Below are 27,905 nucleotides of genomic sequence, written 5' to 3'. Positions count from 1 at the left end.
AGAAGTCTGGGATGTAGGAGGGTGGGGCTGCAGCATGTCTTGATCTGGGGCCTCCCCAAGAACTTTACTCTCCCTTGGATTCAGAGCTCCAGCCTCACAGGGGCCTTTCTAGGGATTGTGCTTCGCCCCAAAGAGGCCCCCATGGCGGTATCAGGTGCAGTGCTGACGAAACAGCACCAGGGGAGGGGGCAAGAGGGCTCACCTTCCCCTCCAAGCTGTGCAGGTGACTGAAGTCCAGAACACTTGCCCTGAACCCCTAATCCTTCACTTCCCTCTTTTACCCTGATTCCCACAGCGCTCCCCATACGGCTAGTACTGCCTAGCCCAGGAGCCCCTGAGCAGGCCTCACATCGCCCTCCATCTCCACATCCTTCCCAGGGTCCCCGTACAGGTTCCCTGCACAGGGCTAGGCCCGCAGAGCCTTGCTCCCCAACGCACTTGTTTCATCACCTCCATTGCTGAGTCCACCCTGCCAAGGAGTGATGCCTAGTCCCCTCTCAGGGCCACGCTGAGGTTGTACAAGGACAGGGCAGCCGGGGTTCCAGGCCTGGGATGAATCTAGGCTGAGTCCTCGGTGCTCAGTGGAGAACCCCCAACCCGATTCATTGGTTCCAACAAGCCAAGCTCCCTACACCATCCCCTGCCCTGCCCAGCCCAGGCCCTGTCTTCACTTCACATGGCCCCTGTCTCAGCTCCTCCAGCTCTTGGAAACAAGGGCCCAGTGTGGTCCCAGAGGGCCCAGTCCACATGGCAATGGGAGACCACAGCCAAGTTCTCTGCCTGGGAGGTCCCACTTCCATCCAGCCTGATCTCAGGGAAGGCAACCAGGGCTGCCCCAAACTAGCTCTCACCGCTGGAGGGGGCTGTCCCAGCTCCACCCCAGTCTGCCCTTGAGCTCACCCATTGGCCTCTGGTAGAGTCCACACTGCAGACTCCAGTTCCTTGGCAGAACTGGGGTCCCACAGCTCCTGGGGTATGGGAGACAGAAACGATGCTGGGATGTGGCAGGGACAGTAGGACCCTGTCCCCTTGCCCCCACCCCGTTCTGTGCATCATTAGCTCCACCAAGGCCACTGGGCAACTCAGCTGGGGCACAGGCACAGTTCTATAGAGCTGGGGAGACTGTGACGCAGGGACAGTGACCCAGTGAGTAAACTGAACAGGGTCATAGGATTACTGAGTGTCAGAGCTTCCAGAGTCCCCCAGGCACCACACCCAAAGTACAGATGGAACCTGAGCCCCAGAGCAGTGAGGGGCTTGGCTAAGGCCACTGGCCAGTTTGTGGCAGAGCTGGGACTGGAATCTCCATTGGTGTTTGTGGAACCCCTGTCGCTTGACCAGCCAGTGAGGATTCCCAGTGGCTCCACCCACAGGCTGTGGGGCCGGAGGTGTGTGGGTGGGGCTTGGCTGGTGCCCACTCAGGTAAATACCTGTGTAGTACCCAGGAGAAGCCACAGTGGGCTGGGTGGTGCAGGGGTGAGGTGAGACCCACCTTCCCTTTGCAGACTCTGGAGCCTGGCCTGGGGTCTCTGCTGGGGTCTGCCCTGTGGGAAGAAGGCAGGTGGCTGCCCTCCCTTCAGGCTGGCAGGATTGTCCAGATTCTTTGTGTGTGTGTGTGTGTGAGAGAGAGTTTTTGCTCTTTTGCCCCGGCTGGAGTGCAATGGCATGATCTCGGCTCACTGCAACCTCTGTCTCCAGGGTTCCAGTGATTCTCCTGCCTCAGCCTCCCAAGTAGCTGGGATTACAGGCACTTGCCACCACGCCTGGTTAATTTTTTGTATTTTTAATAGAGACAGGGTTTCACCATGTTGGCCAGGATGGTCTCAGTCTCTTGACCTCGTGATCCACCCACCTCAGCCTCCCAAAGTGCTGGGATTATAGGGATGAGCCACCGCGCCCGGCCAGGATGGTCCAGATCCTTATGTACCTGTCCTTGGGTGGGCAGGCTCAGGCCACCCTGACCTGGGGGCACCCAACCCTCACCCCTAGCAGCTGGTGCTGAGGGTTCTGGTGCCAGTGGCAGCCAAAGTCCTGCTCCTGCCCACAGGCACCCAGCTCAGGCTGGAGGGCAAGGCCCTTTCTGTTCATGGACAGATGGGCCATAGTAGCCCTGGAGGCCCCACACCCCTGGGCCTGAGCACCCTGGTACTCAGGGCCAGGGTGGGGAGCTTGGGACCCATTAAACACACAGGAAGCTGAGGCCCCATGAGAAGAGCTGTGGCTGTGGTACAGCCCGGGCCTCCACTTTATTGCACAAGTCCCTGACTTCAGGCTTGGGGAGGGCTCTAGGGTCCTCAGGAGGGGTTCTTTGGGGGCCCTGACAGTAGGTGGGGCCACCTCGCACCACCCCAAGCAGCCAGCTCCTGCCTACCTTTCGCCTCTGGATCCCAGCAGCCATCTGGTCGTTCTCCCTCTCCAGAGCCTGCATCCTGCTCCTGTGGCTGGCCAGGGAGGGGCAGGCTGCATTCCCATCTAGGGGCCCTGCTACCCCATCCTCTCATGCCTGCAGAAACCCTCACCCTGGTTCTTGGGTTTGGGCAGGTCCAGCCTGCAGAGGGGAGCGGATCTCCTCCTGGGCCCTGGCCTGCCCTCCCTGGCTGGCGTGTGGACTAGGGGCCTGGGGGCTCACTGGGTGGTGCCCACCCAGACTCACGGCAGCTCCTTCAGCACACAGTCTGGCCTCTCTGCAGCTGCGTGAGGGTCCTGTGGTTACATGATGGGAAAAGCAAGAGGGAGCAGCTGGGAGCCTGAGGTCCCAAGTCACACCCAAACCAAACCACCCAGCCAGGAAGGTAGCAGGAAGCAAATTGGAGGCATTCTGGGTTGAACTGCATCCCCTGCAACAACAAAAAAATATACTGACGTCCCCAGTACCTCCTAATGAGACAGAATCGTTACAGAGGTAATCAGACTAAAATGAAGTCAATAGGCTGGGCTTTCATCCAAGGTGACCAGTGTCCTATACCAAGGGGAAATGTGGACACAGGCACACACACAGGGAGATGCCACACAGACATCCCTTGCCCGGGAGGAATGTCAAAGACTGCTGGCAAAGCACCAGAAGCTGGAGGCAAGGCCTACAACAGACCCTCCCTCACAGCCCTCAGGAGGAACCAACCCTGCCGACACCCTGACGTGAACTTCAGTCTCCAGAACCAAGAGACGATGAATGCCTGCCGTTGAAGCTAGCATCTTCAGCACTTTATTACCACAGCCCTAGCAAACTCACACAGGGTAAGTGGGATCCAGCCCCATGTGGCAGCTCTCTGGCCCCAAAAGGACCCTGATTTTGAGCAGAACTTTCTCCTCAAAGCGGCCACACCGCAGCACCAGGAAGTGTGCAATCAGTGGCTAATGCTTCATGACTGAATACCATGTGTTTTCACATGCTTGTCAAATGTCACCCTCTTAGGCACCCATTCAGGGAAGATAACTGTTATTTTCACTTTTACAGATAAGGCCCAGAGAGGCAGAGTAACTGCCCAAGGTCACACAGCTAGTATATTGTGGAGCCAAGATTTAAACCCACAATCTTAGCCACTAATCTGGGGACAGTGCAGACTACTGAATCCTGGGATTGAAGACAGACTGAGGTAGAGACCCAGAGAGGGTCAGGTGGAGGAGCTTGAGGCTGGGGATGGGACTGGAGGTGGAGCGTACCAGAGGCCCTGGGAGCACTGGGCGTCGAGCCCTCAAACCCCCTGGCCATCCGGACGTTCATGTAATATGGCTTCATCCAGACCCTATCCAGCTGCTGCCCCATCTCTGAGAGCCTCGCCCTGCTGGAAGCGTGCTGCTAGTCTGGTCCATCAGCCACTCTGCACAGGACCCCTGCCTAGGGCCCAGGGTCTGCATTTTAGGCCATCCTCACTGGATAGGCCCAGAGCCCAGGGTCCCCACCTGCCCGTAGATGAATCCTGGGTTGGCCTTCTAGGGGTCCAGGGAGGAAGCAGAAATGGCCTGGGCAGTCTCTGAGGGGCTGGAAGGCCCTACACATGGGGCCCAAATTGGCACTGGCTTATGCATCATGTGCAGGCTAAGTGCATCTGGCTCACCTAGCACCACTTCCTGCTAGGAGACGAATCTGCCGAGGGCCCAGCCCTCTGTCACTCCACTACCTTCTCACTGACACCGTCCATTGCAGATCCTCAGACTTGACCAAAGAATATAGCTCATCCAGGCCCTGAGGATATATCCTCTGACCCTCAAGGGTCTGGTTTGAGAAATAGACAAAAAACAAAAAAAAAACCTGAGCTTTTCTTCTGTACAAATATAAAATGGCAGACTACACTTCTGATTTTAGGAACAGCCCCCTCTGAGCACAGCTGTGTACCTGTTTGAGCTACACTGATTTAGACCAACTCAGCCTTTTCTGAGGCTCAAGTCCAGCTAAACTTTATCTCCTTTTCCTTCCACTGCAATCAGCACATCAGCTTCGGTCGGGGGTCTTGTGGCAGTGTGTGGATCCCACCTGGGGTCCTTAGAACACTACTTCCCTATGGCTTCCAGGCACCTCATTGCAATCATAATGGCTAATGTCTGTCTCTCTCTCTGTGTCTCTGTGTGCATATCTGGGGGTGTCTGCACATGTCTGATATGTATCTTGGGGGGGTATATGTGCATGCATGTCTGTGTGTCTGTCTGCCCATGCATACATACACTTGCCCAGGAGACTTACGGATGCTGACCAGGAGAAGGCAGCCACCAAGCTGGAGTTGAGTCAGATGGACAGAAGCTGGGACATCTAAACCCTAGATGTGGCCCCTGTCCCATGTCCATAGTAACCCCTGCACCCACTCTCCTCCTCATTTGGATCAGGGACTATTTACAACACTCCTCACCTGTCTCTCTGGGTGTATGCGCATGCAGTTTCCTCTTGCTGAAATGCCCTTCATTCCCTCTCTCCTCCTGGAAATGCCTGTCTATCCTGTGTGAGGGTTCAGAGGCTCAGAAACCCCTTCTCTGGGAGGGACTCTCCTATCTGCCACCCCTTAACCAACTCCCATTGTGCCTCTTCCCTCATCTGGCACATTAAATTATCATTGCTTACAAAATAGGCACAGTGGCTCATGCCTGTAGTCTCAGCACTTTGGGAGGCCAAGGTGGGAGAACTGCTTGAGGTCAGGAGTTCGAGACCAGCCTGGGCAATGTAGTGAGACCCCCCCCTATCTCTACAAACAAAAACAAAAACAAACTTAGCCAGGCAAGGTGATGCATGCCTGCAGTCCCAGCTACCAGAGGCAGGAGGATCGCTTGAGTCCAGGAGTTCGAGGCTGCAGTGAGCTATGATTGCACCACTGCACTTCAGTCTGGGTGACAGAGACTGTGATGCAATCAATCAATCAATTATAAATCAACCAATAATAAATAAATAATTGCTTGCTCAATTACCGGGTGCCCGCAAACCATAAGCTGTTGAGGACAAGGAGTGATCTGATTTGACATTGCTTCTGCACACAGAAGAGGGCCAAGCATGTAGCAGATGCTCAATAAATGCATGCTGAACACATGGATGGAGAATGATGAGGCATGATGAGGAAGAGCCAGAAAATGGGAAGGAAGTATAGGATCAAGATGGGAGCATCCTAACGAGGGGGTAAGAGATTAGTTCGTTTGTATGGGAAAGACTGGGCAGTGGGGAAGACAATGGGGAGAATAGGGTTGTGGGGGGTGGAGAAGAAGGAGAGAGACAGAGAGTGCCCACCTGGGGAGGCCAGGTCCCACTCTGCCTCTGGAGTCTCTGCAATTCTTCCTCTTTAAATTTCAGGGCAACTGCCACCTGGTGCCAGCGTGTCCTCCAGTACTCAGCCATCTCCTCATGAAGCCTGGGATGTGATTCTTGTGCTTCTAGCTGTTTCCTGAGGGGCACTGGTACCTCCGGGACCTGGAGTGTACTGGAAGAAATGGGGCAGTCCAGGTATAGCATGGACCCCAGATCACCCCCACCCCACTCCCTTTCAATGATTATTATGTCTTATGAGCTAGGACAGGGAGTGGGGCAGAGATGCCTCTTTCATGGTTCCCTGAACACACAGAACCCCTCTGTACTGGGCACTTCCACTCTCCAGCACCCTGACTTGCACCCAGCAGCTAAGGTCATCTCACCCCCACCTCCCACCTGCCCCTGGGCCAGCAGGAGGGGCTTGGCCATGTGTAGGCGAGACAGGACTTCTTGAAGCTGAAAGATTTCCCACCCCATAAGAGTCAGAATGTGAAAACCAGGAGCGCTGATACCTGGGGAAGGAAGACTGGCTCTGGTCAAGTGATTCCGGGTTTAGGGCTCTGGGCCATTCCCCCTCAGCCAGCTGGTGACAGAGGCTGGCCCACCGCCTGCTGAGAGGGCCATCTCACCCATGGTGAGAACAGAGCACCCACCCCAGCCTGGCTTGGACAGTCTGAGGATGGGCCCAAGCAGCCACCTACCAAGGCCTCTTGGCCCGGGGCCACACCCACTACTGCTAGCAGCACCACCTTCTCCAGAAGTAGCCAGGTGCGCTCTGCCTCCAGGGCCTGCACACAGCCCCCCAACACCATCTGCTCTCCCTACAGATGCTGCAAATGCTCCAAGCAGGGCCCCAGTTGCTGGGAGCTCCGGCCCAGCTCTTCTGAGTCTCTTGTTCACCTGGGGAGACCTCTACCCCACCCATTTGTGGCTCAGCCTCCACCAGGGTTGTGGGGCTCCAGCCTTTACCCATGCAGCCCCTTCTTCTCCTCAGAGGCCCCAAACTCCACTTCATCTGGGTCTCAGCCCTTCCAGGAGGCCTCTCTAACCACCCTAGCCCGCAGTCTCCTCTACACTCCAGGCGATGACTCTGAACCAGCGCCTGGCTGCACACTAGCAGGGGGGCCAGTTATGTGAGGACGAGGATGGTGCTCTCTGGAGTCTCACTGTGTGGACGCGCTGCTAGAATCTGTCTCTCCTTGTCATTCTCCTTTCCTCTGTGCCCCTAGATCCCCTCGCCCTACATTGGAATCCCCCAGGAATGGGGCCCAGGCTCCCTTGCCTCTGCCCCCTGGTACAGATGGGCATGGCCTGGATCAGCTAATGCCCAGATTCCCTTTCCTGTGGGGCTGCCCCTGCCAGCTGTCTTGACCAACCTCAGTGAGCATCAGTAACTGTTCCTGCAGATGGACTGTGTCCTGAGCCTGGGCAGGGGTCTCAGCTGCTGGCATGGAGACTCTGTCTGGGTCCCAAAGCTCCTGGGCCCTGCCTCCATCCCAGCTCTGCTCTTGGATCTGCAGGCCTGGCACCAGCATCTCCTGTGGATACACTTGGTCCAGAATCCTGGGGTCTCCTTCCAGCTTCCAGACCACACTGGGGTAGTCTAGGCAGACCCTTGATGCCTCAGGGCATGTTGTGGCAGGGTCCTGGCCCCAACTCAAGTTATGACTCTGAACAAGCTCTCCTCTGCCCTCTGGTCTCAGTTTCCCATCTGAACCAGGAGGGAAGTCACTGAATGATCCCAGGGTATTCCCAAATGTTGGAAGAGGATCCCTCTCTGGGCTGGACTAAGCCCCTGTGCTGCCCTCCTTCTCCAGATAATGCTCCAATAATGAGGACCAGAGAATAAAGTGTAGGGCAGGGTCAAAGGTATGGCAGGGCCAGTGCTCACGGCCTGCCATGCACCCACTTGGGGTGTCCCCGGGCTGGGCTCTGGGCCAAGAGGCTGTGGGTCATCTGGTCCAAACGCCACTGGGCCTTTTCCACTTCTGTCTGCAGCAGCAGGATCCTGTGGGTAGAAGGGACTGTCTGCCTGTTCCCTGCCACCTTACCCCTCCCCCACAGCCCAGCCCCACTCACTTGTCTTCTATGTCCTGGTCTGGCCTCCTCCACTCAGCCTGTCCCTGGGATCCCTGCCTTTGGTGCCTCTCCTGCTCCAGGCAGGCCAGGGAGCACTCCACCTGCTGGGAGGAGGCTGAGTAGGAGGGTCAAAGGCAGCACAGAGCCTCGGATAGGTAGGCGTAGCTTCCCTGCCTCCCACCAGGCAGGGCAGTGTCTGCAGCCTCTGATAACACAGGAGGACTGGCAGCCAACAGCCCAGCTGACAGCCCAGCATGGACCCGTGCCCTGGGGCCCTGAGGGGCTGCTTTTGGCTGTTATCTATCACGACACGCTCCAGCTGTGCATCCTCTGCCTCCAGCTGGGCCCGAGATACACTGCCTCTCCAGCTGCTCTCCAGCTGCTGACCGGTTTCAGGGTAGAGGCCAGCAGAACTGCTGTGGCACGCTAAAGGGCGGGCAGACATGAGGTTGTCAACTAGGTCCCAAGGGTCCCCCAGGCCTAGTAAGGGAGCATTGGCTCCAGGAGGGCCAGCTGTGAGCTAAGACACGGAGTCACTGAAGGCTTGGGTAACTGGGCCATCACACGGTCCCTTTCCCTCACACGAGGTAGGGATGCTGGTATTCTTCCCAAGAACGCTCAGCCTGCACAGTCATCTCCCCCTCTCTGGGGATCGCCTGTTTCACTTGGAGAGATTGCGCTTCTAAGGAAGCTCTTCAGTCTATGGAGCTAAAACCAGCCCCTCCCTCCCTCAGATTCTCCCTGGGGGGCCACAGGGACCCTGGCCCTTCCTTCACCTCCAGCGCTGTCCCTAGCCACCCCGAGCATATGCCTCCCAGGCAACACCCTGCACCCTTCCAGGGGTACCATTCAGAGACACCTCTGTTCAACACCACAGCCTTGCTGGGGACTCCATTTCCCTTCCTCTGGGTGCCCCAGACCCCGGCAGGCCTCCCTGAGAATATGGCACCAGATGTGGACACCGGCTCTGCGCATTCTGGAGCTTTCAGCCTGCTAAGGAGATCTTGGTAGCTCAGGGGACCTCCTTTCAGCTACAGAAAGCCCAGGAAGAAGGAGTGGGGGAGGACAGGGCCTCACTTTCTGCTTTAGGACCAGCTGAGTCCCAGCTCATGCTCTCGCCTCTGCAGCACAAGGGCTTGCTCCGAAAGGGCCTCCAGCACTGCCCGAAGATGGTTGGCCAGCTCGGCCCTCTGCCGCCTGCTTTCTGCCAGCTGCTCCCACTGGTCCTTCTCTGACTGCCTCCAGTCCTGCTCGGGGGCCCTGTTGGAGCACCTGCCAGGGAGAACGGAGCCAGACTTCAGCCCGGGGCCAAGGGAGCTGCCGTGCCCAACTTCCCTATGCTCACCTGCACCCTTCAGTGGGGCTTGGTGGGCAGACATGGTCCAATGCCCCAAGGAAATAGGAGCTCTGGAGACAGCGGGCAGGGCTGGGCATCAAGTCCATAGGCTCTGCCTCAGTGGGCCCTGAGAGCAGGACAGATCGGGGCAGTCCTGGCTTCCCAAAGCACCAGGCTCTGAGGCCTCTTCTCAGACTCAGAATTGAGGCAGTGTGGCTGAGCACGCACTAAAACCCTTCAACCCTGATCCTCTGGCCCGAAAGTCTCCTGGTGATTGGAACTTCACTAAACACCAGCCTCAACTCCACTAAAGAGTTCTCAATTCCCTGTGGTTTCCATGAGCTGTGGGTGCTGCCAGGGGTGGCCACTTGCTAAATAAACACAAACCCCATTATCCTCACAGCAGCAGGTCTGGGGAGGTGCAGCAGGCACTCCTGAAGGGAAGCCAGGCCCAAGTTTGGCAGGGAGTCCCGTGAGGAGCTGCAATTCCCACCCAACACCGTCTGCACCAGAGCCCCATTCCCCCTTCCAGTGTGGGAGTCTGGAAATGGCAGGGAAGCATTTGGGGGACCCCACAGTTTAGCTATGATGTGGGTGTCAGAGCCTTTAAGTCAAGTCACTGCTCAGGTACCTCTCTGCCTTCCATAGCTTCAGCTGTAAGATGGAGGCCCTGACGGATCTCTCACCCACCAGCTTGGTGAGGGAGGTCAGAGGGTAGACAGGGGCTGTTCTGCCACTGTTGCCATCCCTACACCCCTCACCATCACCCTCCTCACCTCTAGGGTCTGGGCCCAAGTCCACTGCCTCCCGACTCCCAACCCTGGGCATGAGGCACCCTGCCCAGGCTCTGAAAGTACACAGGCGTTGTCTTCACCTAAGCAGTGGGTACACCTGGCACCTCTACCACCCCCACCCTGACCTCCCCACTCCTCACATTCCCAGGCCTTCTCCACTCAGGATGGCACCATCGCCCACCAGGCCTTCTCCCCACTGGACAGCTTGACTCTCCTCTCCCCTTACTCCAGGCCCAGGCTCCTGCAGCCCCTCCAAAATTGCCTCCCCTCCAAAATATCACTGCCACACAAGGCTTCTCTAAGATGGACCATGAAGACTGGCCCTGCCCCCACCTCCCGTACTGGGCACAGTTCCCACAATGCCACTGTGCCTAGGCACTGTCTTGCCAGTCAGTAGTGACGGGTTTTCCATGGCAGCCCCCTGCCCTTAGTGAGAACCTGAGCTGTGCCCAGCTTGGTCTGGGAGGGGCTCATGGTCCACAGAATGGAGTGCACATGCAGGCCAGATTGTCCTGAGCAGGGGGGCAGGCCAGGGCAGCCCCAGGAAGGCTTTCCAGGGAGGTGACCCTGGGGCCAAGGCTCAGAGGTGAATCAACTGCCTCCAGAGAAGTCAAAGTCAGATGAGGCAGACAGAGGAGAGAGTAAGGACAATAGGACAAGGAGGGCATCAGAGCAGCTGGGCCTGGCAGGCAGTGAGCTGAGCCCTAAGCTCGGTGGAAGTGGAGGTGGGGGGCAAAAGGGAGACCAAGAGGGGTGAGAAGAGCTGTGGGGTTTGGGAGGATGCAGGGCAGCGGCACCTCCCCAGGTGCCCTTGAGATATGCTGCAGTCCTCACCTCCAGAGGCTGAGGACTGAGACAGGAGCTTGGGCCTGAGGGGCAGTGGAGGTGCAGCAAGCCTCTTCTGGGGTGGGGATGGGAGAGGAGGAGTTACCCAAACCTCACCTGGGGGCACATCTTTCTCCAAGTGTCTGAAAGCTGTGAAAGCCACAAAAGAATGAAACTCTAAGGGTAGAATGCCAGGCAGGATGGCCTCCAGGCTGCAAAGTGTGGAGAGGGAGAGAGCTGGGAGATAGCTTCTTTTCCACCTCAGAAAAAGAGAGTTGCTTCGTGACTGGGAGGCAGGGACTCCTGGATTCTTAATGGTAGGCAGTTTGGTAGGAAGGTGACTAACTTACCCCATCAGAGCCTGGAGCTCAGGGCAGGGCTGGGGACAGGAGCTTCTCTGAGAACATCCATTCCTCAGGGCTGGTATCCTGGAGCCATGGAAACTCAGGCAACACTAAGTGGTGGGAGGAGGAGACACCACAGAGGCCTCCCACCTCATCTGAGCTGATGAAAGCCTGGGATGGAACCTGGCTAGTGTGGCTGAGGCCATGGGGACCAGGCAGGAATGGCATCTCAGACAGCCTGGGATTTTTCAAAATCTTCAGCTTTTGAGGTAGGACCTTATGGGGCAGGACCTCAGCAGCTGATCTGGGTCACCCCCTGTACACCGAAGCGGCTCCTGACTTTCTTTTTTGAGATGGAGTTTCGCTGTTTTGCCCAGGCCGCAGTGAAGTGGCCTGATCTCGGCTCACTGCAATCTCTGCCCCCCGGGTTCAAGTGATTCTCCCACCTCAGCCTCCCCAGCAGCTGGGACTACAGGCGCGTGCCACCACGTCCAGCTAATTTTTGTATTTTTAGCAGAAATGGGGTTTCGCCATGTTGGCCGGGCTGGTCTCGAACTCCTGACCTCAGGTGATCCATCCACTTCAGCCTCCCAAAGTACTGGGATTACAGGCGTGAACAACCGTGCCTGGCAGATTTTTTAATTGTTTTTTGAGACAGGGTCTCGCTCTGTCGCCCAGGCTGGAGTGCGGTGGTGTGATCACAGCTCATTGCAATCTCAACCCCCTGAGATCAAGCGATCCTCCTGCTTCAGTCCGCTGCAAGGGGCTGGAACTACAGGCACGCGCCACCAAGTCCGGCTAATTTTTGTAATTTTTTGGAAGGGGACCTAGTTTTGAATTAGCGTCTATTGTTTACTTCCGGTAGCCGTGGTGGAGCTGGCAGAGATTTGGGGGATACTAAACACCCCTACAAATCATGCTGTGAGATCCCCCGTTTCAGGGAGAGCCGCTGGCGAAGGACTTGAAGCACAGTCGCAGCTTGGAAGGGGGGCCCCCCTGCGACAGCGTCCCGCGTCAGGGGCGGGCCCAGCCCCGCGGGGGAGTGGGTATGGGCTGGGCAGCGGCTGGCCGGCCGGTGGGGAGCCCCACGGTGGTGGGGAAACCCTTGGCGCCCCCGCGGAGCGGTCCCGAAGAGGGGGCGGTGCCTGGAGGGATGGTCCGCCCCGACTGAGGGTTTCTAGCCCTCGCGTGGCGTGGGGACAATTAGGCGCCACGCCCTGTCGCTCTGCTGCACGACGCTCGCGAGGCCGGGGACGCCACTCCAGACCGGGAGGGACGCGCACGCTCACAGTGAGGTCTCTCAAAAGAGCCCCACCTCAGTTTTCTCATCTGCAAAGTAGGGCCTCGTAATCCTGCCCGACCTGGCGCGGGACAGTAGGTGTCAGGGATTTTGGTGACCTCACGCTCGAGGCCTCTGCCAAACGGGGCTGTCCAGTGGCCCGGAGATGCGGCTGGCGGGGGTTTTGTCTGGCGGGGGAGTCTTAACGGAGAGGCCACGCAGGCTGGCAGGAAGCTGCTCCACCGGAGGGGGCTCAAGGAGAGGGGATCTCCTCCCCGCCAGACCCCGGCCCCGCCGACAGGCCCCGCCAGAGTAGCACTAGGGTGTCTTCCCAGCAACTGCCCCGCACGCACTGGCTAGCTGGGAGCCCCACCACGGCTTTCGAAAAACCCGCACACACCAAGACAATGTGTCGTTCGCTCGTTTCGCGCAAGCGGAGTCGCGTCCGCCTTCCCGAGCCCCAGCGCACAGACCTCAGGCCGCTCTCGCGCTCTCCGGGGCCCCGAGAACAATGCCCGTCCTCTCCGCGCGCAGAAGGGAGTTGGCGGACCACGCGGGGTCGGGGCGACGGAGCGGGCCCAGCCCCGCGGCCGGGTCGGGGCCCCACGTCTCGGCTCTGAGAGCCCAGCCGGCCCGGGCCGCGCACCTGTCAGGTCGGGGAACCTACGTGCGCCGCGACACGGCGGGAGGCGGGCCGGGCCGGGCCCGTCCCCTCGACCCTCCCGGAACTAGTCTCCGAGGCCGCGGCGCCCACCGGAGCGGAGAGGGCTGGTGTCCCGGAGCCTTCGAGTCGGGGGCTAGAGCGGCCAGGCCTCCGAGCCGGGTCGAGCCGGGGCTCGCGACGCCTGCGTCACGCGAGGGGGCGGGGCCGCCACGGGCGGAGGTCGCAGCCGGAAGCGGAAGAAGCGCTCGGAGCGGGGAGTGGGGCCTAGCTGCAGCCGGAGCCTGGGAGACGGTAAGTGTGGGCTGGGGCCCGCGGCGGCGACAGCGGTGGCGGCGGCCGGGGGTGAGTCGGCGGGGCAGGCGCGCTGGTGCCATTCGGTCTCGGCTTACTCCCTTTCTTTCTCCTCTTCGGCCCACCTCGGGCCGCAGCCTCGACCTCTCACCCCTGACCCGCTGCTTCTGCTCCGGAGGGCGGTCACTGCGGACCCTGACCTCGATTCCGCGGTGTTGAAGGCGGAGCCTGAACGGTCTCTGGGGCCGCTCAAGAGTCCAGTTTAGGCTTTGTGCCTGCCCGCGGAATGGGGTCGGGTCCGACGTGGAATAGCCAGAGACCCTTCAGACACCTCCCCTACCCCTGGCTTCAGACTTGGTCCACAGACGACTCCTCCCTTGGCGGCCTGGAGTTTGATTCTGGCCCAGTTCGGCTTTGCCTCTGCCCCCGGGTTTCCCCTCGGCGCCACTGGTGGCGGTTACAGGAGAGGGGACTCTGAGACCCCTGGGACCTGGCGCGGCAGGAAGGGACGCGAACTATAGCGCAGGCCCCCTTGTGTGTTTTGTTGTGGTGATGGAGCCGCTCCAGCCCGGGGGATGGGCTAGGCCAAGCTGACAGTACAAATCCCCTGGCTGCTCCTCCGTCCTGCTGGGAGTCTCTAGCTTTAGTTCCGGGTGTGGGTGCCCTGATGTGGAGCTGGGGTGGAAATTGCCTGAACCAGGCCCCCAGCAGAGGCGGAGTTGGCGGCCTTCCAGCTTCCCTCCTTGATGTCCTTGAAAAGAAGAAGCGTTTCACCCGTTGGTGGTGGAGGCTTGCTAGGTGGCAGGTTTGAGGTTGCAGTGGTAGGGCAGTGCCAGCCAAAAATAACCATGGGTGCTGGGGTGGCTGGAATCTGGGAGGGCAGCCGCTGACCTGGCTGGCTGCACTTCTAGTCAGCCCAGTTCTCTGGCCAGAAACAGCAAATGAGAAGCCGACAAGGCCTGTACTCAAAGTTGACATCCCTGGCTTGGTTTCCTTCACATCACCATTTTCCTTATTGTGCAGAGCAGAGCTTCCCAAAGCATAATTGTGGCCTTTAGCTGCTTTTTAAACAAGCTGTTTGCTGAGGTTTTAGAGAATCAGAAATAATTGAGAAATAGGCCCTAGAGCCCTGGCTGGGAGGATGATATCTGCTATTTCCAATATTTTACTTGCCTAGAATGTGTTAAAGGAAGGATACTCTTTATTACTGCTTTGTGTGCGGTACCTTATAACTCTCATACTTCTCAGCTCTTTTGCCAGGCTGGGAAATGTTATCTCCGTTTTCCAGGCGTGCTAACCAAGGCCTAGAGTGCCTTGTCTAAGGTCATGAAGCTGGTATGTGACAGCACTAGGATTTAGTTTAGAGTTTTCTGCCAGAGCTCTCTCCTCCCAGTTTCCTTGGAAGGGACTTATAAAATGTCTGTAAGGCATTTAACACACCCCTGAAGTGTTACCTGGAACTTTTAAATGATTCATGAAAAGCTGCCACTAGTACCTCTGTGGGCACAAAGCTGTGCTAGGCCTTTCACTTACAGGACAGACATATTTTATCCTCATAGAACCTTGTAAGAGATTACTATTCCCTTGATGCAAGAGGAAGCTGATGGTCAGAGTAGTGTAATAATTTGTTCAAAGGCACACAGCTAGAAGTAGCATGCCATGAATCAGATGGACATCTATAAGACTCTGAAATTGTGCTCTCCATTGATGTGAATATGTATGGACATAAGAATCTTCTAGGTCCCAGGAGGGAGTCTTTGACCTGGTGTGACCGTGACCATGTCCTCCAGTTCTGGTGTTTGTCTGCCCAGTGAGGATGGGCAGGATCATACTTGCCTTATGGCATGATATGTGCCCTGGCCAGTGGAGCATCTTCTGGGTCAATTAGTGGGATGTGAGTTACTGCTTTCATTCCATAACTTGGGCACCTGACCCAGAGTAATTGCAGGAAAACAGTGAAACATTAGTCAACTGATTACCAAAACAACAAATCTAAGCTTCTGGGGAGGTGATTTTACAAAATGTTTATCTCCAAAGACTTCCCAGGTAAATGGGGGAAGACATGTTAGTGGGGAGATGGAGGGCTTTCTTAGGGACATGGAGAGGCTCCCAGGGGTGTGGTCACATAGGCCTCACTGTCCTGCTCATGCATGGGGAGCTGTTCTATGCTGATCTTCTCTTGACGGACCCTGCTGATGAGATGGGGCAGCCTCAGTGGGTTTGTACAAAATGTGCTTGGCCAGGCAAGCTCAGGACTGACCATGACTGGAGGTTGGCTGTGGCCAAGTGTGAGTGTTGGGAAGAAGACTGGCTCCATGGAGGCAGTCGGGTTCATGTATGGGTGGAGCAGGTTGCTGGCCTCACATAGCCAGCTTTCTCCGCTGGTGGCGGATCCAGCCTGGCAATTTCATGTGGTGGATATAAGTCCTCATTGAACAGGGATAGTGAGGCAAGGCTCTTTTACCTGCCAGACGACTAATCCTCTGGCTATTCTGAGATAGGCGTAGGGTAGGATACTAGAGCCGGAGAGCTAGAAGAAGGGACAGTAATGGTACTGTAGGATAAAGGCAAGGCACCTGGCAGGGCACTGTGGTGGTGTAAAAGGGTACTAAATGGGCCTCTGGCAAGAAAGTTGGATACTCTGAGGACCTTGGCATCCTACCCAGTGCTGAGACCCAGGATGAGCCAGCAGGGGCTGGACAGACCCCCTGGGTCCACGTCTCCTTGGGTAGACCCTCAGGAGGGCTATGGAATGTTCCTGAGGCCTGTATGCCTCTTTCTCCAAGGGCTGCTCTTCTCGTCTCTGTTGTGGCTCCTCATGCTCACTTGTGGTCCTTACTTCCTTGAATGGGGTCCAGTTCAGGGCCTCAGCCAGACAGCGTTCAGCTTCTCAAACTTGAGGTCTTTGAGCCCTCGCCTCCCGTGTGTTGGCTCCATGCCAACAGCCCTTTACCTGGCCTCTGGCTTTATAGAGCATTCACTTCACGGGACTCCCCAGGAGGGAGGGAATGGAGTGCAGGAGGCTCCCCTTTCTCCTGCCTTTGATCTCCCTGCGGTAGTGTTCACCGTCCCAGGGTTCCTGCCTCAGTCCCTGGCCCTGGCTCACCCAGTTCCCTGAGCACTCAGGCCACCAGGCCAGTGATGCTCTGCTGGGAGGCAGCTGTTTGTTCACTGGCAGAGAAGGTTGTTTCCCATTGTCTGCTGTTTGACCAGTGTGACCTCAGAGTTCTTCTTGCTTCATAAACCTCTGGGAGGGGCCACCTCCAAACAGAACAATGGGCCTCTTCAGGAGCAACCGGGAAGCCCCAGGCAGCCCCATGGCTGGAGGTGGCTGGCTGTGTATTTAGCAGGGCTTTCTGTTCCTCGTGGTCTAGATGCATCACTGTAAGCGATACCGCTCCCCTGAACCAGACCCGTACCTGAGCTACCGATGGAAGAGGAGGAGGTCCTACAGTCGGGAACATGAAGGGAGACTGCGATACCCGTCCCGAAGGGAGCCTCCCCCACGGAGATCTCGGTCCAGAAGGTGAGAGGAAACTAGATAGGAGGGAAAGGCTCCTTCTGTCAGCTGGGCTCAGCTGTGGCAACTCCAGACTCCTTGAGATGACTCCATCCCCGCCCAGCTGTCCTTGGATCCCTGCCCTGTCCTGTTTGGGCTCCTCCACTAACCTCACCTGCATGCCTTGGCCTCAGCAGTAGCTGCCTTCCTTCTCGCCCAGTCTTTCTCTGTTTTGGAGTGCCTTTTCTCCCTACACATTCCCCCATTTTCTAGGCTGGCAACTTTCCTGCTTAACCTCCTAAGCCTTCCTCGGTGAGGATTAGGAACATAACCTCACCCCTGGAAAGGTTGTTCCCTGGGCCTATCTCAGCCCCCAGGCCAAACTTAAGAGTTGCAGCAGGCCACAGGGAACTCTGGAGGGTGTAGAACCCTTGGAGGCCCTCTACCATACTCCCCTTCCCCTGTACCCCTCCTCCTATGGCTGGAGGATGCTGCTGTTGGACAGGGCTCTGGAGGGCAGGCTTAGTACCTTTGCACCCTCCCCTCTCAGCCATTTCTCACCATTCTGGATGCTTTTAGCACAGGCTGTCCCCCTTCAGCCCTTTACAGTGGCCCTACCACAGGTCTCTTGCCTGCTAACAGCAAGGACCCAGCTGACCAGCATCCCCATCCCCCTTTTGGCAGCCATGACCGCCTGCCCTACCAGAGGAGGTACCGGGAGCGCCGTGACAGCGATACATACCGGTGTGAAGAGCGGAGCCCATCCTTTGGAGAGGACTACTATGGATCTTCACGTTCTCGTCATCGTCGGCGATCGCGGGAGAGGGGGCCATACCGGACCCGCAAGCACGCCCACCACTGCCACAAACGCCGCACCAGGTCTTGTAGCAGCGCCTCCTCGGTGAGTGGTAGCCAGAGTGTGCTGGCTGGGGCTTAAAGGCCTCATCTCTTCCTAGCCTTCTCTCAGGCTGGCTGGTCCGGGTGAGTACTGCCAGCCCTGTGCACGTGCACTGGTGTGCGTGCATGTGTGTGTGTATGTGTTGTCTGGTCCAGGTGCAGGGCTGATCACAGGGTCCTGACCCCTGTGTCTTTTGGCCCCTTCCAGTGGCAACTATAGGAACTCTGGCTCCGATGCTGGCTGGCCTCTGGCCTGTCTATGTCTACACAGTGCTCTAGACACAGACCACGTGGTGCAAGTGGCTGGGGACACTTCTTAGGACACTTCTTAAGGATCCTAGTAGAGTGGCTGGTATGGTGGTCTGCAGCTATATGGCTTGGTCCTTCCCACCCAGAGACTGCCTCCTCGTGTAACTGAGTGCTCTGATGTGGACTGCATCCACCTCTGCGTCTCATCTGCATACCCCTTCCCAAAGGCCCCCAGTCTGGAGTGCCTCACAGGACGGGAGGATTTGCCTGTCAGCCAGCTCAGACTGGGAACTTCCCTTCTAATCTCCAGCCAGGCCCTCTCCAGCCGAGCCTCTTTACGAGGGGCAGTTGCGGTGAGGAGGGGCAGGTGCCTGTGTGATGGAGCATGTGAAGAAATGGTGGAAAGGTTGCTGCCCCAGGCCTTGTCCAGTTGCAGGCCACATGCCCAGAGCGGGGCCTGGCCAGTATTCCTAGCACGGAGGGTTGTAAGGTCTCTGGAGCCCTCACTGCGCTCAGTTCCCTGGGGAAGGAAAGCCAGTTGTGTATTTCCGAGGTTACGTGCGGTCTTCTCTTCTCCCCCATCCCTCTTCCCTGCCTCCCCCCTGCCGGCCTTGAGGCCCCTGAGGAGCGGTGGAGAGGCCAGGCGTCTTCTCTGCCCAGCTCTTTCTGTGACTTCTTTGAGTGGCCACAGGTTGAGGGTTGACTGTGCAGGCGATTGCAGCATGGCCCTTTGGCCTCTTTGCACACTGCCACATGCTGCCACAGGATGGCAGTGCAGGTCTGGCTCTGCTTCTGTGTTTGGTGCCCTCTTATCGATCGTCGTGAGGCTTGGGATGGGCCTAGATTGTGAGCAGCACAGGTGCCAAGGCCAGGGCAGGAGCTGGCATGGGGCCTGTGTGGGCCATTGTGGTAGGAAGCCTTGCAGTTGACTGGCCCAGAGGATCCAAGGCTGCTTTCCTGCTTGAGGCTGGTGGCAGGAGGGCTGCTGACGGAAGGCTGTTTCTGGTAGTGATGGTGAAGTCTGGCCAAGGATGCCGTCTGGAGGCAGGTAGCAGCTTGGCTCTGAGTGGCAGCTGTCAGGCATGTGCAAGTCTGCGTGGGCGAACAGAGGCAGGCAAGGACAGGCTGGGCATTCTGCAGCTGAAGCCGGAGCAGCCGCTGACCAGTCTGGATGGTTGGACCCAGGCGGGGCCAGCTGCCTTCTTGCGCCACCGTTCTCACTGCATCTTCCGCTCTGGCCAAAGCCACATGGGAGGGCCTGGGAGGGAGAGACTCGGAGGAGGAGGAGGAGGGAGTCGGGGCGATGGCTCTCCTCACAGCGTGGCCCTCAGCAGCAGAGGCAGGTCGTCTTCCTGAGCGTTTGTGGCGCTCCTCTTAGAGATAATGTCCGAGTTTTCTTTACATACCTGTAGCTGTTTTTACTTTTCTGTTTTTGAAGTCAGTTTGTGTCTTGACGTGTCCCTTGCAATATCCCTATCGTTATATATGCTGTGTGCCTTATGAAATGCTGGGATCTGGAAAATCCAACCAACCAACCCACCGGCTCCTCACCGTCTCCACCTCTGCCTTTGACTGACACCTCAATCTGTCAATCGGAACCGCCTACCATGCGATTGGTCGGATGGCGTTTCGGGGGGCGGTGCATGCAGAGAAGCCAACAGAGCAGTAAGCGCAGCAGCCGGAGTGTGGAAGATGACAAGGAGGGTCACCTGGTGTGCCGGATCGGCGATTGGCTCCAAGAGCGATGTACAGCCACCTTTCGTAAAACTTTACCTCTCTACTTTCTACCCCCCTTGTTAGACGAGACCTCTCCTGCCTGGAGGGGCCTCTAGTGCGCGTGGTGCCTTAGCGGGGCCACCAGTAATTGCCTGAATGACACAGACACTAGCAACTTCCATTTTAAAGAGTGTAGCAGTGAGAGAGAAACCTTTTTTGTTTTTGAGAATTTGAATGCTGTGAACTTGCAGGAGCTGCCAACTCCCTGTCCTCCAGATTCTCATGCCCAATTTCTTTTCTCTCCTAGATGAGATTGTGGGGAACCTGGGTGAAGGCACCTTTGGCAAGGTGGTGGAGTGCTTGGACCATGCCAGGTGAGCGAGCTGGGGCAGTACAGCTGGCTCTGGATGTGATCTTCCTGGGAAGAGCTGGCCTGAGTTCTTGAGGGTGGCAGCTATCAGAGCTTAACTTTTTTCTTTTTGAAGGGTGGCATCAAGGTAGGGTTCTGACCTGTCCATGTTGGGGTTTTGCTGATCCCCTGTAATAAGGGAGAAATTCTTGGGTCCTGCAGGTATGTGGCAACACTGCCCAAGAATTGTTGCTCAGTGAAAGGTTCTGTTCTAATCTCTCTACTTCTCCAGGACTGTAGTGGTGGATATCAGAACAAGGCCAAGGCCCCAGCTCCCCTATGGCTTGGAGCTGCCTCTATAGCTCCCCTATGGCTTGGAGCTGCCTTTATAGCTCCCCTATGGCTTGGAGCTGTGATAACTTTTAGGTTCTTGGCCTGGCGAGGGGCTAGGAGTACCACCAAGCCCAGCCCTAAGGGCATAAGTCCCATCCCCTGAGGGTCTGCCTTTGAGGCTGTGCAGATCTTAGTCGAGAGAAACATGACCCTGGGCTTTCTCACCAAGCAGGCCGCTGCCTTCTTCAGTGTGGCTAGGGTAGTGTGCGGTCTCTGCTGAGTGTGCCCAGGAGAGTGGGGTATACCTATGTGTGTCATGCTGCACCTCACTCTCTCCCAAGCCCAACAGTGCAGTAGTTTTGTTCCTTCACCATTCCACAAGACTAGAACATTTGCTTCCTCTCATATAGGTCTGGGTTGGGGAGGCCACCTCCAGGGAGTCAGTTGCCTCCCTGCTGTAGGCGCTCTAGTTGGTTTGGCACTTCACCTACAAAGTGCTCGTGTCCTCATTGGAGCCGCGTGCCACCCGTATGTGGCCCTCGCTGTTGCAGAGATGAATAAACATACTCAGGGTTTGCCTGCATCATACTCCAGTTAACGGCAGAGTTGGCCACCACTGCGCTGTAGTGCTCCTACATTAAATGGGGTACTCAGGTCATTCAGACCCAGGCATCCAGCCTTCCCTGTGTCCACAAGGTAGACTGAGAGGAAGTTTCCATTTGCTCCAAGTTTCCATGCAAATGCCTGTATGACTCAGTGCGGCCCAAGAGGTTAGGGTTGGGACCAGTGGGTGGAGGGACATGCACAACTATACCATGGCCAGGTGGAGACATGGCAGACTCAAGTAGGCGGTCTGGGCTGCTCCTCTCTGAGGAGCTGGAGGGAAAATGAGCCTCTGGAGTTACTAGGGGGCAGGTGGAGGGTCCGGGGAACCTTTACTTTCACTCAAAGGACTCAAAGGGAGCCAGGGCCAGTGGGGGTTATCATGCGGAGGCAGAATTCAGCTCAGTGAAAGGCAGGGTCTTATTGTAAGAGCCATGCAACTCTGGCAGGGCTGCCTTGGAAGTGATGAGCTCCCTGTGCTGAGGACTGGGATGCCACGGAGGGACCCTGTTTCAGGAGGAGGCCGGAGTGCATGACCTTTCCCCTGAGAATCTGGGAAAATAGGATAGGGAAAGAAAAGCAGGGGATTCTCTAGAAGATCCCTTTACCCTGGGCCTGTGAGCCTTAGGCACCACCGTCAGCCTCCCTGAGGCCTCAGACATGCCCTTCCAGGCTAGGGCTGTCTCACTCAAGTTCCCCCACTGGACATCTGAATTCTAGCGGTCCTTTCCTGACAGGGCCTGGCAGCCAGACCTCAGCAGGTTTCCTTCTCTGCTGGCTCCCTGCAGATGGCCTCCTGGGGTGGGGTTGGGGGTGGGAAGCACAGAGCAGGGACTGTTAAAATCTTCTCTGGACACTTAAGAAGGGTTCCTGGCATTTTGTGGTCACTGATAAACGCTGTGGCAGGTAGGTGCGGCGGTAAAAGGAGTGGCCCTGGACCCCACAGTGAGAGGTACCCTTGCTGGTACCCCTACCTCTTGCCAGATCTTTACTCGATCCTGGCACCCCCATCCCTGTTGGCTCAGACTTGCAGACAAGCTCAGGAAGGTCAAGAGGTGCTGCAGGAGGGCTCTGGGTGGGATAGCCTGGCCAGGGTTGGGGCTGCCTGGCCTATAGGTTAGGTCACTATGTGAGCTCTTGGGCTGGCGCTGGGTAAGCAGGATTGGCCTCTACTCTCCCACACTCCTTTGGGAGCTGGCAGTGGCCGAGAACATAAAAGCCTAAGGCTGGCATGGATGCCAAGAGCATTAACTCACAGATGTCAGGGAGCTTGCTGTTGGGTGGGCAAAGGTCTGGTGTTGCATGGGGCAGGCTGGGCATCCAGTATCTGCTTTCTTCAGTGCAGGCTGCTCCTGGAGCAGTGTTTGTTGGGAGTTGCTGGATTGGGGTGGTGGGTGGGGGAAGGACTGGGCAGCTGCTGATGAGAACCTCTGTTTCCTTCCCGGGTACCAGAGGGAAGTCTCAGGTTGCCCTGAAGATCATCCGCAATGTGGGCAAGTACCGGGAGGCTGCCCGGCTAGAAATCAACGTGCTCAAAAAAATCAAGGAGAAGGACAAAGAAAACAAGTTGTGAGTGTCTGCAAGGAGTGGGAGGGAAGCCTTCAGTGGGGCTGCTGGACCCCCAGGGGCTTAGTAGTGTCCCTTCACCCGTCTGCACTGTGCCTTCTCCCCACACTCAGAGCCAGGGGAGTGTGGCAAAGGTCTTGCTGGAAGCCTTTAGACTGCAGTCCAGGCTCCACCTCAGCTGGCTCTGTGGCCCAAGGCAGGCCTCCGAGGCCTGCATTTGTGAATTGGGGAGCTCACTGGGTTATGTTTGGCGTAAGACAAGATAAAAACATGAAGCCGTTTGGGGCTTTCACATAGTAGGAGATACCCAAAGGAGGGCCTTTCTGTGGCAAACACACTGAGCACTCTCCTTCACACATTGTGCTGAGCCTGGGCAGATAGGTGAATCCAGCACACCCTCACGAAGCTCAGCAGAGTGGGCAGGTCGAGAAAAGCAGCACCAGTCCTGCAGAGTGCACTAGCACTTTCCATGTCTCCCTCAGCAACTCTGAGGCAGGGCTTCTCCCACATCATAAGTAGGGAAGCTTGGAGGGCTTGGACCAGAACTCTGGACATCTCCCCTACCCACTGCAGGAAGCTTAATCCTTGCCCAGAGCTCATCTGGGGATTGGATGATGGCTGGTGGGGAGAAGTGCTCTTGCTGTGGTTCTCTTGCATTGTGTGTATCTGCGTTCTGGTGTGTGACCCGGTGGCCTAGGAGAGAGTTGGGAACTGTCTTCATCTGAGAGAGGGGGTGAGGCAGGCCCCCAGCACACAGCCTGAGCCCTGCCCATCCTCCTCCTCCAGCCTGTGCGTCTTGATGTCTGACTGGTTCAACTTCCATGGTCACATGTGCATCGCCTTTGAGCTCCTGGGCAAGAACACCTTTGAGTTCCTGAAGGAGAATAACTTCCAGCCTTACCCCCTACCACATGTCCGGCACATGGCCTACCAGCTCTGCCACGCCCTTAGATGTAAGTGTCCACCCTCAAAAGAAGCATGGGCAGCCACATGCCTACAGCCAAGTCATCTGGTTACTTGTCCCCATTCATTCCAGCACATTACTAACCATTCTCCTGGGCCTGAGGGACACCAGATCCCCTTTGGCGGAAAGGCCTGTCTTCAGGTGGGAATCTCAGTGTGAGGTTGGAAAGGTTAGGGCTCCCTCCAAGGACCGCCGGACCAGCCTCTCTACCCCCAGGCACTCAGGAAGAAAACAGAAAAGAACTGCTCCAGAATTGGCCTAACCACCAACCCCACCTCCCTGCTTCATGCATGGGGTAAAAAGGTAGAAGCCTGACCTGACAGGGCCACAGGTCCTGCCCACATGGAGACCCTCTGTGCAACCCTGACTTGTCATCTCCCTGCCAGCCTTGAAAAGCATTTGGTGGTGCCAGGGCTCAGCACTGTAGGATTTGCAGTGGTTGCAGCAGTACAGAAAGGCTCCTTGGTGAAGTTGGTAGACCTTGAGCTAGAATATAGAATAGCTCAAGGTAACCCTGCATCGCTCCCCTACCCTGAGCACTGCTACTTCGTGATAGGCTGCAGGCCACTGGGGTGGGAAGCCCCACATGGATGAGAAGACGGGTGTCTTCCTCCTCCCACAGAATTTGCAAGATGGGACAGGGACAAGGTTTCCAAGCAAGGGGAACAGCTTGGTGAGGCCTGGAGCCTGTTACGGGCTGAGAATTGGCTCCAGTGGAATAGGCTATCATTGGGGAGTCGTGGGCCACACAGTTGTGAGGGTCTTGAGTGCCAGATGGGAGCCTTGAGCTGAAAAGTGACTACAAGCAGGAAGCCACTGTCAGAAGGGGCTGGACGGGAAAGGCTTCCCTGCTCATGACTAGCGATGAGAGGCGGGGCTGGCTTCCTGGGTATGCAACCTATGCACTCAGTCACACAGGACCCTGTGCTTGATTCTTAGTAACTTGAACAGGGGACCTGCATTTTCATTTTGCAAAGGGCCCTGCAAATTATGTAGCTGGTGCGGGGAAGAGGGAACCAACTCAAGGCTGTTGCTGTAGCTTTGGTGAGAGACAGGTGAGGAGGCCTGGTCTCTGCAGAGGAGAGGTGGAGAGAGGTTTTTCAAATGGCAAATTTCTTTCCCACCCCCCTGCTAAAGTATCAGAACCCTCCAAGGCCTCAAGTACAGACTCTTGAGAGGCCAGCACAGAGGCAGGCTGCAGTCCAGCTCCCTGCTGAGGTGGGGGTGTGAGGAGCTCTGGCAGTTGCTGGCATTGGAGGAGGGGTCTGGCCTAGCGCTGGCAGGAGAGCCAGCTTCTCATTTGCCTACTTCCCCTTCTTTCCCTGCTCCCTTAGTTCTGCATGAGAATCAGCTGACCCATACAGACTTGAAGCCAGAGAACATCCTGTTTGTGAATTCTGAGTTTGAAACCCTCTACAATGAACACAAGGTATTGGTGGGGGTAAGGGTGAGGCCCTGCTCCAGGGGTGGGTTACCCACTGGTGTGGACTCCTGACCTGGCAGGCCTGCCTTGCTTTTCAGAGCTGTGAGGAGAAGTCAGTGAAGAACACCAGCATCCGAGTGGCTGACTTTGGCAGTGCCACCTTTGACCATGAGCATCACACAACCATTGTGGCCACCCGTCACTATCGCCCACCTGAGGTGATCCTTGGTGAGTGACTGTATGGCCTGTGACCTCGTCACACTGGACTGTTGGGAGGGTATAAACAGAGGCAGTGGCATGCCTGGCAGTCTCTGCCACCCAGGGCAGGCAGAGTTTCTCAGACCAAGAGGCCAGTGTCATGAGACACAGGTGACCTGGTTTTATCTGTCAGCCTTACTGAGAGGGCCTTGTAATGGGATTTGGGCAAGAGTCCTGCCAGCCAGTGTGGTGGCTGCCCTGTGACCTCCAGGCTGGAAGCATAGGGCCAGATCTCACAGCCTCTCCCCATCTTGGCTTTCAGAGCTGGGCTGGGCACAGCCCTGTGACGTCTGGAGCATTGGCTGCATTCTCTTTGAGTACTACCGGGGCTTCACACTCTTCCAGGTACAGCCACCCCACATCGCTCCCCTACCCTGAGCACTGCTACTGTGATAGGCTGCAGGCCACTGGGGTGGGAAGCCCCACCTGGATGAGAAGACGGGTGTCTTCCTCCTCCCATTAGTCATCATGTGAGATTCAGAGTCTTAAGGATGTAGATGCTAAAGGGAGTGCACAAGTCAGGGGAGCTAGAACACTCAGAGGAGTCTTATGCTAGGCCGTCGAGGATGGAGGATGGGCAGGAGGTGACCTGACCTTCTAGATAAAAGGCACAGATGAATAAAGGCATCAGGATGGGCTGGGACAGGGCATGTTCTGGGCAGGGAGCGAAGAGCTAACCAGAGGGAAATGCAGCCACAGCCCAGTCTACCTCCACCCACAAGGGCTGAGGAGCCTGAGCCTGAGCACAGGCTGGCAGGAGAAGCTGGGGCTGCCGCTTCATTGGTAGGTTTGCATCTGCGGGGGCAGTGAGGGCACTTGCCCATCTTTCTTGTTCCTTATTCTCCTTGAAGGGGCCAGAGCTAGGACTGACCCCCTTGCACTGTCCCTAATCTTCCACAGACCCACGAAAACCGAGAGCATCTGGTGATGATGGAGAAGATCCTAGGGCCCATCCCATCACACATGATCCACCGTACCAGGTAAGGACCCCAGTAGCCCCCTCAGGGTTGGTATAGGGGCCTTTCTCTTCTTGGCTGTGGGTCAGCAGGGTACTGGATGTGGTGAGTCTTTGTTGGACAGTCCATGGGTCCCAAAAACCTTCCCTGTGTGCCCCTGCAAACCTGTTGCCCTGGTTCTGCTGCTGTCTTGGGAGCTGCTCTTCCCCACCTCCCACCAGAGGCTTGTCCCCTTTCTATTCCCACACTTGACTCCACCCCCTTAATTTTCAGGAAGCAGAAATATTTCTACAAAGGGGGCCTAGTTTGGGATGAGAACAGCTCTGATGGCCGGTATGTGAAGGAGAACTGCAAACCTCTGAAGGTCAGTTTCTGGCTACCCCCAGCTCAACTCATGCCAAGGAGAGACCCCAGGCACTGGGCAGACATACAGCAGAGACAGGCCAGGCCACTAAAGGCTGCCTCCTCGATCCAGCTCTATGGGAGGCGGCACCCAAGACTGCTGGATGCTGGCAGTGGGGCTTCTTGCATACTGTCCCAGAGGGGCCCTTGGCCCTACCCCTTCCCCATAGGGTGGCTATGAATGTAATTGGGGAACACCGGAAGAGCCAGATGTCAGAAACCCTGCTGCTTCCTGTCCCTCTCTCTCCGCGAAATTTTGGGAAGGACTAGGCAGGACTGAGGTGAGGGGGAGGGAAGACCTAGACATGGCCAGGAAGCCAACTGCATTTGGTCTGTGTCAACTGCATTTGGTGCTCGGGCAAGTGAATTTCGCAGAGGTGATCTCTACCCACTTGTCAGGACTTTGCATGTGGGGGCAGAGGCATCAATCCAGCAAGACATCTAGTAGCCTGGCAAGTTCCGAGCAAACGTTAAACACAGGCATGAAAGGAAAGGAGCTGCTCATTGTCCAGGAGGGCGGAAGTAGAGTCCTCCAAGGAGGCAACACTGCCTCCTCGATCCAGTCCAGCAAGGCGTCCCAGAGGCAAGGGGACCTGCTGTGGCTTCCCACGATCCTGCCGTCACACTGAGGCACCTTGTGTCCCTGAGCAGAGTTATATGCTCCAAGACTCCCTGGAGCACGTGCAGCTGTTTGACCTGATGAGGAGGATGTTAGAATTTGACCCTGCCCAGCGCATCACACTGGCCGAGGCCCTGCTGCACCCCTTCTTTGCTGGCCTGACCCCTGAGGAGCGGTCCTTCCACACCAGCCGCAACCCAAGCAGATGACAGGCGCAGGCCACGGCATGAGGAGATGGAGGGTGGGACTGGGCCACCCAGCCCCTTGACTCCAGCCTCGACCACCAGGCCCCAGGCCAGAGCCACCCAATGAACAGTGCAATGTGAAGGAAGGCAGGAGCCTGCAGGGGAGCAGACTTGGTGCCCAGCTGCCAGAAAGCACAGATTTGACCCAAGCTATTTATATGTTGTAAAGTTATAATAAAGTGTTTCTTACTGTTTGTAACCCCTGGTACCAGTGTGTCCATCTCCAGGCTCCTTGCCTTCCCCTTACCTGACCTTATTAATAAAGTCTTTCTTAGCAGTTCAGCTTGTGGAGAGCTAAGTGTGAACTGGGCCAGGCACAGAAGAGCTAGGCAGGGGTAAGACCAGAAGTGGGGATGTCCTGAGCCCAGGCTGCTGAGCAGTCCTAGACGGCACCTCTGCCCTGCTGGCTCCTGTACCTCTCAGCCCCAGAGAATGTAACGGAATCAGCCCACTGTGACTAGCCAGGTGGGGTCTGATTTTCCGCAGCCTGTC

At 56.9% G+C, this 27,905-nt stretch overlaps 2 protein-coding genes across 8 annotated transcripts; one reads left to right on the top strand and one right to left on the bottom strand.

Moving 5' to 3' along the window:
* Positions 1-12,986, bottom strand: LOC105490956 (uncharacterized). 5 transcript variants are annotated; one of them, XM_071101006.1, is made up of 7 exons: positions 11,107-12,137; positions 8,879-10,906; positions 7,802-7,916; positions 7,632-7,730; positions 7,099-7,260; positions 5,705-5,894; positions 1-5,323 (listed from the first exon to the last, which is right to left on the bottom strand). In XM_071101006.1, the coding sequence occupies exons 2-5, from the start codon at positions 8,910-8,912 to the stop codon at positions 7,110-7,112; spliced, it is 399 nt and encodes a 132-aa protein (XP_070957107.1). In that variant the 5' UTR covers positions 8,913-10,906; positions 11,107-12,137; the 3' UTR covers positions 1-5,323; positions 5,705-5,894; positions 7,099-7,109. The 5 variants fall into 5 exon arrangements, 2 of the variants coding, with proteins under 2 accessions (XP_070957107.1, XP_070957108.1); XM_071101007.1 differs by lacking the exon at positions 7,099-7,260 and having other exon boundaries at positions 7,802-8,227; positions 8,879-9,073; positions 10,874-10,906; XR_011626361.1 differs by lacking the exons at positions 7,099-7,260; positions 11,107-12,137 and adding an exon at positions 12,853-12,986 and having other exon boundaries at positions 7,802-8,227; positions 8,879-9,073.
* Positions 12,891-27,612, top strand: LOC105490955 (CDC like kinase 3). Of its 3 annotated transcripts, none has more exons than XM_011756974.3 (13): positions 12,891-13,334; positions 16,709-16,860; positions 17,518-17,734; positions 19,629-19,725; positions 20,003-20,069; positions 22,433-22,549; positions 23,333-23,499; positions 24,845-24,939; positions 25,032-25,161; positions 25,454-25,536; positions 26,092-26,171; positions 26,421-26,511; positions 27,201-27,612. In XM_011756974.3, the coding sequence occupies exons 1-13, from the start codon at positions 12,891-12,893 to the stop codon at positions 27,375-27,377; spliced, it is 1,917 nt and encodes a 638-aa protein (XP_011755276.2). In that variant the 3' UTR covers positions 27,378-27,612. The 3 variants fall into 3 exon arrangements, with proteins under 3 accessions (XP_011755276.2, XP_070957103.1, XP_070957104.1); XM_071101002.1 differs by having other exon boundaries at positions 13,070-13,334; positions 25,014-25,161; XM_071101003.1 differs by lacking the exon at positions 12,891-13,334 and adding an exon at positions 13,352-13,385 and having other exon boundaries at positions 25,014-25,161.
* Positions 27,613-27,905: the final 293 nt, after the last annotated feature.

Source organism: Macaca nemestrina, chromosome 7, assembly GCF_043159975.1.
Source record: "Macaca nemestrina isolate mMacNem1 chromosome 7, mMacNem.hap1, whole genome shotgun sequence".
NCBI lineage: Eukaryota > Metazoa > Chordata > Mammalia > Primates > Cercopithecidae > Macaca > Macaca nemestrina.
The sequence above is the reverse complement of the archived record's forward strand: the minus strand, read 5'-3'. Positions and strand labels throughout refer to the sequence as shown.